This window comes from Pteronotus mesoamericanus, unplaced genomic scaffold (genome assembly GCF_021234165.1).
Source record: "Pteronotus mesoamericanus isolate MK-2021 breed Mesoamerican mustached bat unplaced genomic scaffold, CSHL_Meso_final scaffold_85, whole genome shotgun sequence".
Lineage (NCBI taxonomy): Eukaryota > Metazoa > Chordata > Mammalia > Chiroptera > Mormoopidae > Pteronotus > Pteronotus mesoamericanus.
Window position 1 is genome coordinate 21455531 of NW_026555329.1, and position 12772 is coordinate 21468302.

The following is a 12772-nucleotide window of genomic DNA, read 5'->3' on the forward strand; positions in this document are numbered from 1 at the left end:
TATTCTATATACATAATTATATTATCTGTGACTAAGGGCAGTTTTATTTCTTCTTTTATAATCTTTACATGTCTTTCCCTTGCTTTATGCTATTGGCTAAGATTGCCAGTACAATGTTGAATAGAAATGATAATAGGGGTCAACATTTTCTTGCTTTCAATATAAAGGGGAAGTTTTCACTGTTTCATCACTAAGTGAGATATTTATTGCAGCTTGTTTATGGATGCTCTTTAACATATTAAGAAAATTCCTATCTATTCCTAGTTTGCTAAAATTTTTCTTTAAAATCATGAAAAATGTTGCAGTTTATCAAGTGTTTCTGCATTTATTAAAGTGATTGTATGGTTTTTTTCCTTTAATGTCTTAATGTGCTAAATTATGTTAATTTTCTGATGTAAAATTTAAACTATCATTTTTTATATATTGTTGGTTTTTATAATATTTAGAAGAGTTTTTTAATGTTTAGAATTTTTGCACTTTTGCCTTGAGCACAATTGACCTGTAATTTTCTTTTTCATACTGTTCTCATTTGGTGTTGATGTGAAGGTTAATATTAGCCTCATAAAACAAGTTGGTAAATGTTCCTTCTTTTTCTATTCTCTTGGAGAGTTTGTGAAATATTGGAACAATGCTAGTTTAATAGCAAGGATTTAATTTAGAGAGTTGCGTAGACAAATATTAGAGAACTTAGAAGGTAAGAGGGAACTGCAATAACAGAGACAGTAAATCTAGGAAGTAGCTGCCATTCTGCTGATACAGATACAAAGGAAAGAGGTTAGGTTATTAAAAATTACACACTTGGAGGAAGGACTCATGGAAGCTGGGACCCAGTCATCTGTGGAGAGGTGCAGCCTAGCTGTGTAGGTACCTCAGGTGTCACATAAAAGACTTACAAGTCAGTCTTCGATTCTTGAAAAGATTGTTTTACTTCTAGTTTACTCTTACAAAAAGCAACCCCTTTCCTGAAGACATTTTATTTATACCTATCAGAAAATTGTCTTAATGCACAGAATTTGTTGGGATAAGACACTTCAGGATCATATATAAACCTACAATGTCCCCAGTGTGTATGGCACTCTGCACGTGGCATGGGGCGGCCACTGGCTATCTATCCCCTTTGTCTTCCAAAAATTTGTTGAATTCTTTCATTCCTTTAGTATCCTTTAGGCTAAGTGAAATAAGCCAGGGGGCGAAAGACAAATACCATATGATCTCACCTATAAGTGGAACCTTTCTAATTTTTTTTCAATTTTTATTCCTTTCTGTAGTTTTAATATGATTTTAAGAGTATCATGTGATGCATGAAATCAAAAAACAATCCTTAGCCCATAATCATATATAAATTATTAGTTATAAATGTATTGTTTTTATATTTATTAAAGTACTTATTTTAGAAGAAAAAGTATTTAAGTTAATTTGTAATACTGACATTTTAATTACATCTCTTCTCTTAATATCAACATTTGTTTTCTAGGTTTAGAGGAAAAAAACATGAAAATTAAAACTGAGTTACACTCTTGTATAAAACCTATCAGCAAATAAGATATCTGAAAAGGAAGATATTTCAGGAGAGGCAGAGGATATCACTAGTCAATTCAGGAAAGAATCTAAATCACAGCTGGCAGAGGAACCTGGATTTATTAAAGAAACATCAGATTTATTAAGAAAAATTTCGGATGGGAAACCTTCCCACCAGATTTGTGAAACACATCCTGGAATGGATACATTAGATATACATGATGATACAGCCACATTCTTTTCTGAAAGTAAGTCTAGGAGAAATGAAGAACAAAGGAAAACTCAAGTATCTGAAACCGGCACTACATATGGCAGCTTGCAGTCAACAAATGAAACTTCACAAAGTCCATCATTATCAGTATCTGAGATGACTGCTGAATATCAGGCTTCAATTGACCTCCTATCTCATGGTATACTAGGAAAAATTAGTCCACGACTCTTTGAAAAAAATGAGAAAGAACTTGACTTAGGGTCAGATAACTTTACTGTTAACCTCAAGGCCAAGGGTTTACAAGAATTCCCTGAGGACATTTTAAAAATAAAATATGTAAAGTATCTATATTTAGATGAGAACCAAATCAAAAGTTTTAAAGGAGCAAATTTAGGTGATCTGCTAGGACTTGAAATTCTTTCCTTGCAAAATAATGAGTTATCATCACTTCCATCTGAAATTCAGTTACTTCAAAATTTAAGGATATTTAATATCAGTCACAACCAAATATCACATATTCCTAAAGAAATATCACAGCTTAGGAATATCAGGCAACTTTTTTTAAATAACAATTACATTGAGAATTTTCCTGACTTGGAAAATCTTAGAAACTTGGAAATATTAAGTTTGGCTGAAAATAAGTTAAGACATATACCAGATACTTTGTCTAGTTTAAAAAACTTGAGCGTTCTCAATTTGGAATATAATCAGTTAACAATATTTCCTAAAGTTCTGTGCTTCCTTCCAAAGTTAATTTCACTAAACCTTACTGGAAACCTAATAAGCAGTTTGCCAAAAGAAATTAAGGAGCTTAAAAATTTAGGAAAACTTTTAATGGAGCACAATAAACTTACATTTTTGCCAGTGCAAATTTTTCACTTGTACAAAATGCAGGAACTCCAACTGACTGACAATAAAATAGAAGTTATTTCAGACAAAATTGAAAATTTTAGGAAACTTAGGATTCTAATGCTTGATAAAAATTTATTGGAAGAAATACCAGAGAAAATTACTAACTGTGTAATGTTGGAATGCCTTAGTCTTAGTGATAATAAATTAACAAAACTTCCTAAGAACATCCATAAACTTAAAAATGTAAGAAAATTCCATGTAAACAGAAATAATATAATGACAATACCTGAAGACCTCTCACATCTTAGTAATACATTTAGTCTAGAATTTTCAGGAAATATTATCACAGATGTTCCCATTGAAATAAAAAACTGCAAGAAAATAACTAAAATTGACTTGAGTTATAATAAAATAATGTATTTTCCGGTAGGTTTGTGTGCTTTAGAGTATCTCTATCATTTGAATATTAATGGAAATTATATTTCAGAAACACCTGTGGATATATCTTTCAGTAAACAACTGCTTCATTTAGAGTTTAATGAAAATAAACTCCTCATATTTTCTGAGCACTTATGTACTCTTATTAATCTTCAATACCTGGATCTTGGTAGAAACCAAATAAGGGAAATTCCACCATCTATTTCCAATATGGCATCACTCCATATTCTTATTTTATGCTGTAATAAATTTAAAACTTTCCCTATAGAAGTGTGTACATTAGCAAATTTGCAAGTACTTGATATTTCAGAAAATGAAATACAGAAAATCCCTTTAGAGATCTGTAACTTAAGAGGAATCCAGAAATTAAACATCTCAAGCAATCAATTTATAAATTTTCCTATTGAACTGTGTCAACTTCAATCACTGGAAGAGCTGAATATAAGTCAAATAAATGGGAGAAAGGTAAGAGACCGATATTTTGGACTTTAGGGTTAAGGTGGAACTGGAGGGGATCAGAATCTAAGCTGTAGTGAATGTGTATGTGTGTTTTAAATTTAGCTGCACTGTTTTATTTTTTTAAAGGATAGGCTTTTCTTTGAAACCTCAGACATGGCTTATAAATACACTTCTCAACACAAAGCTGTATGGGAAAACATTTCATTATAATGAAATGCCAAGAAAAGCTGAAAATTTTATACATTTCTTTTTATTTTAATTTTATTATAAAAGGGGTTTTAAAGTTATGGATCAATAAGAATACATTATTGGAAATTTGGAATATTGAGAAAAGTAAGAAAAAATAATTCCACAAGCACATTAATATAACTACTGGTCATATGTTGACAACTTACTTTTAGTCTTTTTTTTCTTATGTATATGGTTTTATAAGCAATTAAAAAACGGTTACATTCAAGTTTAAATTCTTCTATTTTCACTTAATGTATCATAAGCATTTCCCCATGACATAACATAATTGTTATAACCAATACATTGTTACGTTAACTAATCTCTGTTAAACATTTAGGGATGTTGTGACTTTTCATCATCATAAATAACAGTTGTGACAAACTTCATAAATATAGCCCTTTCATATTTTACTATTTCCTTAGGGAATTTCCCCTTAAAAATCGCTAGGTCAATGGGAATAAATGTTCTTTTAGTTTAGCATTCCATTTTACTCAAGTTATAAGAGTGAGTTTTATGAACTACTTAAAAAATTAAAACTTTACTGACTTATACTAATTTGTATTAATGAAGAGTACATTATCTGGCTATCTTTAATTTGATCATCACAAGTCAAATTAAAGTCCTTTGATAGAGGCCACACTGTTATCTAGAGTCTGTTCCTAAAAAAATCTAGTGTCATGAGCTGCTCTGAAAGAAAAAGAAAAAAGAAAAAAAGGAAGGAAGAGAGAGAAAGGAAAGAAGGAAGGAGAGGAGGGAAGAAAGAGGAAGGGAGGAAGGGAAGGGAGGAAGGAAGGGAAGAGGAAGGGAGGGAGAAAGAAAGAAAAAGGTAGAGGGGTTCCTATTATCAAATAGGTTTGAGAAGCACTGGGTTCTCTCTTAGAATCACAGTGAATGTTAGTGTACTAAAAGCTCTGAAGAGTCCTGCGCTAAAGAAACTGGTTTATACCTATTTAACCCTTATTTACTAAACTTACTTTATCTTTTTTAACCGAACACCTACTATACTGCACATTTTCAGACGAGATCGGGAGGATTCAGGGTGGTATGACCATAGATAATACTGTACATTTTCAGAAAGGCTACTCCAGGAATAGTTGCTTAAGTTAGTTGGAATGAATAATGACACGTGTTGTATTTTAAAATATATGCTTGTATTAATTCCTTAGCTAATTTATAATCTTCTTTCTCCTCCTGTATCTAACAGTGGAAGTCTACAGGTGTGCCTTTAATTTTCTCTTTTCTAATTTTTTTTAATATATTGATTTTGAGAGAGAAACTTTGATTTGTTCTTCCACTTATTCATGCATTCATTGGTTAATTCTTGTATGTGCCTTGACCTGAGGTTGAACTTGCAACTTTGGTGTATTGGGGATGACACTCTAACTGAGCTACCCAGCCAGAGCAATTTTCTTTTCTATTAACTCCTTTCTAGACCTTACCACACCATGCACATGATCCTCAGATCTACAAAACAGCAGCTGATCTCTCACCAGTGGTCTAGTCCCACAGTTCTTAATTTTCCCTGGAAATTCTGTTCTTTATTCATTTATTGTCTCAAACTCAACATAACTTCAAACTTATCTTTCTTTCCTTCCAAACCTCTCCATTTTGTGATGCCACTGTCTTTAAACCTGTCAATCTAGAAATTATGGAATCATCTTTGACTGTTTCTTTTCCATTACCATTACACTGAGTCTTACACCAAAATTGCCTCATTTTTTTCTTCTGTAAAAGGTCTTTGGATCATGCCCCTCATTTTCCAGTGTCACTGTCTCCATCCTGGTCCATGGTCATCACTCACTTCATGCCTAGACTACTCCAGGAGCCTCCTGACTACTCTCTTTCATCCAGTCTCCTCCCTTTTATCACAGCTTGTCAAAACCACCAGACTTTATTCCAGAGGACTGTTCTCAGGATCCAGATTGCATATCTATTGTCTACTCAGAGTGGGTGATAGCAAAGGCACCAATCCACCTCATTAATACATCATTTCAAAGATCAACAGATAGGAAAAAAGCAATTTATAAATCTCTTCTCAAAAAGAATATCCTACATGTTGGAAAGATCACTTTGATAACTTCCTTGGAGTGGAGGCGACATAGCCAAAGGATTAATTTACGTAATAGCAGATGGTCACTTAACAGTCATCTGAAGATGAGTCAGGTTAAACACTGGGCTTTTATTTTGCTAAGAGAAGAAGGATGCCCAAAAGGAGTCTTCCTTCCATAGTAGCTCTATCATGACACAGTTCTCAGGCCCTTCCTCTAATAAATGTTGAATATGTTTGAAAAACTGTCAAACTATGGACCTGCCCACATGTCTTGATCCTTTTCCTACCTCATAGGCCCAGTTCTTAAGTCTTCCGATAACCTGGTTCCATGTTCCTTCTCTAAACATATCTCCCTCTCTAAACATCCATATATCTGCTATTTTACTCTTTATTTTGGCACTGAATTACCTATTACTTAATACTGTTTCCTGATTATTTCATACGTGTATATTTTCTTCCCTGAACCAAATTTTACTTTCTTTGAAGCTAGGGACTGTCTCATAATGTTTCTTTTATATCTGGAAGAACCTTGAGCACAATATCCTGTATTTACCTTGCTTGGATATTTGAGTGACTCATATCTTCAAAATTCTTTTATTCACTCATAGTATTTACTTTATTTCAAAAGCCACTTGTGATGGTCTTATTTCTCTGAATGTACATATTTTTCTTCACCTTAGCAGAGTATCTTAATTCCTGTTATTTTGCAGTACTTTTTTGTACTAGGAATGTTTATTTGAGGTTACATAGCCAAACTATGTGAATGCATTCTAAAGGAGTTTATTGAGCATTTACTCAAAATGCACCATGCTTAGGAACACGAACGCAAGGAAAACACACAAGGAACTAATACAAAGCAATGTTGATGAGAACAGGAATAATTAGATCCATTATAAGACAGAATAATTGGGAAAAAATTCAGGGAAAAGAATAAACTAAAGCAGGGTCAGATTTAGGAAGGGAAGGGATAAGGAAGGAATAAGAAAGGGAATGGACAATGAACCTCTAGTGTCTAGAGAGGAGAGTGGGTTAGCAAGCCTGGGGTTAAATTGGTAGCATGGGTCAGACCAAGCAGGTACTTGGATACTACATAAAATGTGGTGGGTTTTAGCAAGGAAAGGAGTCACAAAAATTTTGTGACACAGTGAAAACATCTTTTTAAGATAAAAAAATTCCCTCCTTCCATTTGATTTTAGAAGTTTTAGTCATAGAGATATTTATTTAAAACATAATTGTTTAATCTTTGTTACAGTTGACAAGACTTCCACAAGCGCTGTCTAATATGACTCTACTTAAAGGACTTGACATCTCAAATAACGCCATCAGAGAGATTCCAAGAAATATAGGGGAATTGAGAAGTTTGGTTAGTTTAAATGCAAACAACAATCAAATAAGCTATCTGCCACCATCTTTTCTATCTTTAAGCAAACTCCAGCAACTACACTTGAGTGGTGAGTGTCAAGAATATGCAATAAGTAAAATTATTAGTGTTGTTTTTGCAAATTTTACTAACAGGACAAAATGGCAAACAGGTAAGATAATGTAGTAAGTGCCTATTGGAAGGAAATGGCTATCATAGGTACAGAAAATGCAAGCAGAGCATAAGGTCCATTTCCTTCCCTGAAAGAGGTTATAATCCATCTGGGGAACCTGGACATTTTTTTATTCCATCTTCTCTGCCCATACCATTTCTTCCCTTTCTGAATCTGACCTCACCCCTCCCTGTACACATAACTATCTATACAACCTTGGGTCAGCATTTTCTGTTTTCCCTTCTTTGCAGGCTCCCCTGATTGCACTCCTATACCCTGTAATATTCTAATACTTTTAATCTTTAAAAAGTAAATCACTACAATAACAAACAAAAAATAAATCACTCATTCTAAAGAATTCCCAAGCCACAACAAATACTAGACTGGTATTTTTAAAAATAATTCTTCTTATGAAATATTTCAAACTTACAGAAAATAATAAGCACCAATGCACCTATTTCCAGATATAAAGAATGTTGATTTTGTGATATTACTTGAGATATTTTTGATGGTTAATTAACAAAACAATAGAGTTGAAACTTCTTTTGTACCTCTCTCCAAACTAAGAGTAAGTACTAGACTGCAATTGGTGTATATCTTTTTACCATCCATGTTTTTAATATATATGTATATGTATATGTATGTGTATATTTATGTTTCCATAAAAATATTTTGCTTTTAAACTTTATTAAAATTTATACTATATGGTTTGTAATTTACCATTCTGTAACTTTTTTAATTTGTCATATTTCTAAAAATAGCCCATGTTAATACAATATATACATAGACCTATTGCATTCATTTTTAAATGCTCTTTAATATTAAATTATATGGTTAAACAACAATTAATCCATTACCCTGCTGATAGACAGTTAAGTTGTTTCCAATTTGTTTGCTACTATAATTATCCTTGTACATGTCCCTGGTATTTATCAGCACTGAATTTCTTTTTTTCTCATTACAAAAGTAATATATATTTATTACACAAAACATTAGATGAAAACATAGATTTGAAAATTATTATCCCCCATAAACCCACACTCAAAGACAACCATCATGATAGGTTTTTTCCTACTATTCCATCATTCTCTTCCATATTCAAATGATATATTTATTCATTCAATATTTACTGAGTACCTACCATGTATAAGGCACCATTTTAAATACAATAAAAATTATATGCACTGAGTTTCTTTAGTGCACATACTATAAGTAGAATTTCTTGATCAGAGGATAAATACATCTTCATCTGTACCAGATTTGGGCAAACTGATCTCCATAGTGGCTGTACCACTAGCCTCAAGAAGTTGAGTTTATGAAATTACATTTTTTCAGTTAAAAGCAATTTTTAATTTACAATTTTTTAAATCCTCACCTGAGGACATGTTTATTAATTTTAGAGGGAGGCAAAAGGAGAGAGGGGGAGGAAGAGAGAGAAAGGGAGAGAAACATTGATCCATTGCCTACTGTACATGCCTTCACTGGAGATCAAACCTACAACCTAGGTATGTGCTCTGACCAGGAATCAAACCCACGACCTTTTGGTTTACAGGATGAGACCCCAACCAACTGAACCACACCAGCCAGGGCAAAAAGTAACATTTATAATGGCAGGGAACCCTCTTAAATTTAGAGAACTTTCAGGTTAAAAAGGAAGTTCCATCTTTTTGTTATAACCGTATTAGTAGTACAGTAAAACTTACAGTCATGCATCAATACTTAGATATAATGTCACTCACATTTTTCTCCTGAATGTCCAGAACTTCCCAGCAAGCTGGTTATACAGGTGAACATTAGTCATTTCATTAATTTTGCAGTCACAGTAACAGCCCTGCAATTGAATTTTGAATTTTTTTGTCCCACTTTTGTGTCATGGCAAAGTTTTACTGTATTTTAGGGAGGATATTTGTCCAAGTGCAGGACATGACATACTCCACTCACTGTGCATAAAATAAAAGGCTGACCACAGCCTTCTGGTCCACTGGAGCACACAACTATCAACTGGAAGCATAGTTCTCCAGAGGCTTTCCAGTACAGAATCAAGGCAGAATGGGGAGATTGTAGACTCTTTTGAAAGCTTAGCCAGCTGTCTGTTAGTCCCGATCAGAATTAGAAAACTACATCAGTCAGAACCTAATCAGGAGACAGAGACCACAGCATTAGTTAATGACCAAGTGTGTTATTAAACACCCAATGGCTGAAATTAAAGTTGGAATTATTAAAATTTACAAGCTTAAATGAGAGGCCACGCCAAAGTGAAACTTCTGAGGATGGAGGACTGCTTGGCTGGTGCTGGTGTTTCTGATTTTGTGTGTGTGTGTGTGTGTGTGTGTGTGTGTGTGTGTGTTATAAAGGTACCATATATATATATATATATAAAGGTACTTTTGTCAGTGTTGGGAAAACTGCAAACTGCACTCAGCTGTTGCTATGACAAGGAACTGCTGTTGGTGGGATGAGAGTGTTGAGCCCACAGACGTAGGTTCGGAGCCAAAAGGCAAATGCTAAACAATTGGCATGCCCATAGTCAACAACTTTTATTGACGAATTTTAAGTTAGGCTGATTTCAAGTCTTGTAGTTTAATGTTTCCTCCATTCATAAAGTGAAGCTAAGAGGAATGCTGATGCCATAGATTTGGTTGTGTCTAAAGGAGATTTTGAAAGCAGGAAAACTTTAAATGAAAATTTGCATTTAAACTCCCGGTTTATCTGCAGGCAAAGTATTGTGAAAGCACTATTAAACAAAAGACGTCCTGTGAATAAACCTCCTCTGTCACTAAGTGTAGTGAATTTAGGAAGATAACCTCATAGAACCTCAGTTTTTTCACCAGGAGAATAAGAAAGCTTTAACTTCTCCTTGTCCATAGAGTTGTTGTGGGAATATAATTAGATAAAACTTATGAAAATATTGATATTTTGACAAATGTGAGACATTGTACCAATAAAAAGGGATTTAGAGATTCATTTCTTTTCTCATAGCATGGGTATTAGAGTAGAACAAACCTTAGTTAAAATTCTAGCTCCATAATTCATTGGGAAGTTATTTTTTTTAATGTTAAGCTTCTGTTCCTGGACTGTAAATGGAAATATCTACTATGTGGATTGTGAGCATTAAGTGATCAATCACTGAGCATAGAAATTTATGCAGTGTAGGTTTAAGAGATGTTAGCACCTCCCCTCCAGGAGCTAAAAGATTAAATGAAAGGAAGGTAGATGGACATGTTAGCTGTTTGTCATTGTCCTCAGAGAGAACAATCTCTCAGTTCTCTCTACAGATCTGCATTGATGATGCCAGCATGCAGGCTTTCATCATCTCCTATCTGAAAGACAGCTAGTTATCCCTGTTTAGTTCTATCTGTTGTTTACACCTGGCATCTATTTTGATGGTCAGTGCCTGTGCTAAAGCACTGCACTGTTAAATATTTTTAATATTGTTTCTTCTTACATTGATGAATATAACAGCTTCTGAAAGGACTTCCACCTATAGTCTCTCTCTCTGTCCTTTGTTATTACCAGTATTTTAAAATACTTTTTATTGATGTATATACATACCAGAAAAAGTATATATTGTCTCAACAATATTTTAATTTATATTTTATTGATTATGCTATTACAGTAGTCCCATTTTTTCCCTTTTACTCCCCCCCACCCTGTACCACCCCTAACCCCAGAATTCCCCCTCTGACATTAGTTCATGTCCATAGGTCATACATACAAGTTCTTTGGCTTCTCCATTTCCTATACTATTCTTAACCTCCCCCTGCCTATTTTGTACCTACTATTTATGCTGCTTTTCCCCTGTACCTTTTCCCCCATTCTTCCCCCACCCCCGCCCGCCACTGATCTCCATTTCTATGATTCTATTCCTGTTCTAGTTGTTCACTTAGTTTGTTTTTGGTTTTTATTTTAGGTTCAGTTGTTGATAGTTTGGAGTTTGTTGTCATTTTACTGTTCATAGGTTTTGATCTTTTTCCTTTCCTTAGATAAGTCCCTTTAACTTTCATATAATAAGGGCTTGGTGATGATGAACTCCTTGAACTTTATCTTCTCTGGGAAGCACTTTGTCTGCCTTTCCATTCTAAATGATAGCTTTGCTGGATAGAGTAATCGCAGATGTAGGTCTTTGCCTTTCATGTCTTGAAATACTTCTTTCCAGCCTATTCCTGCCTGCAAGGTTTCTTTTGAGAAATCAGCTGATAGCCTTATGGGAACTCCTTTGTAGGTTAACTGTCTCCTTTTCTCTTGCTGCTTTTAAGAGTCTCTCCTTATCTTTAATCTCAGGTAATCCAATTATGATGTGCCTTGGTGTATGCTTCCTTGGGTCCAACTTCTTTGGGACTCTCTGAGCTTCCTGGATCTCCTGGAAGTCTATTTCCTTGGCCAGATTGGGGAAGTTCTCCTTCATTATTTGTTCAAATAAGTTTCAATTTCTTGCTCTTCCTCTTCTCCTTCTGGCACCCCTATGATTCGGATGTGGGAATGTTTAAAGTTGTCCCAGAGGTTCCTAAACCTCTCCTCATTTCTTTGAATTCTTGTTTCTTCATTCTGTTCTGGTTGAATGTTTACCTCTTCCTTCTGCTCCAAATTGTTGATTTGAGTCCCAGTTTCCTTCCCTGCACTGTTGGTTCCCTGTATATTTTTCTTTATTTCACTTAGCATAGCCTTCACTTTTTCCTCCATGTTGTGACCATACTCAATCAATTCAGCGAGCATCCAGATTAGCAGTGTTTTGAACTGTGCATCTGATAGGTTGGCTATCTGTTCATCGCTTAGTTCTATTTTTGGAGCTTTGGAGCTTTGGTCTGTTCTTTCACTTGGGCCATATTTCTTTGTCTCCGCGGGCCTGTTACACTGGGAGGGGCGGAGCCTTAGGTATTCGCTGGCCGGGGGGGGGGCGGGGGGGGGGTGCAGGGAGCCGGGGACAACCCAGGTCGCTGAGTTGTGATGCTGTCCATGGGGGAGGGGTCCAAGAGGGAACAATGTTGCTTGCTCTGCTCTTGGCTGGCTTTCAGTCACTTCTCCTGCTACCCACAAGCAAATTGAACCCTTCTGGTGCTGATTCCTGGGTGGATGGGTTTGTGTACATTCTAGGTCTCCCCAATGGGTCTCTCCAACAGACTTTCCTGTGAGGCTGGGAGTCTATCCTGCCACTGCAACCCCCAGAGGTTTTTACCTCCTGAGGTTTTGAGGCTTTCTTTTCTCACACTGGAACCCTGGATTGTGCGGTCTGTCTCGCTCCCTAGCTGTTCCTCCCGGTTTATCTGCAGGCAAATGTGGGACTGCCTGGTCCGCCAGTCGCCGCCTCGCCTGCCCAGGCCTCCAGTCAGTCACCACTTTGCCATGCATCCCCTGTGCCCAGGCTGCCCATCTCCGCCACTACTACAGGTCTGGATGAATGTTTCTTCTTTAGCTCCTTGGTTGTCAGACTTTCATACAGTTTGATTTTCTGGCAGTCCTGGTGATATTTTGTTTTTAAATTTC

General features: G+C 35.3%; 1 protein-coding gene across 1 annotated transcript in view; it reads left to right on the top strand.

Annotated features, from left to right (window-relative positions):
• LRRD1 (leucine rich repeats and death domain containing 1) overlaps positions 1 to 12772 on the top strand; it is a 34268-nt gene that overhangs the window by 15569 nt on the left and 5927 nt on the right. The window contains exons 3-4 of the mRNA XM_054564191.1: positions 1536 to 3484; positions 7012 to 7210. Of these exons, the coding sequence (XP_054420166.1) occupies positions 1536 to 3484; positions 7012 to 7210 (2148 nt within the window). The remainder of the gene's footprint in view (positions 1 to 1535; positions 3485 to 7011; positions 7211 to 12772) is intronic.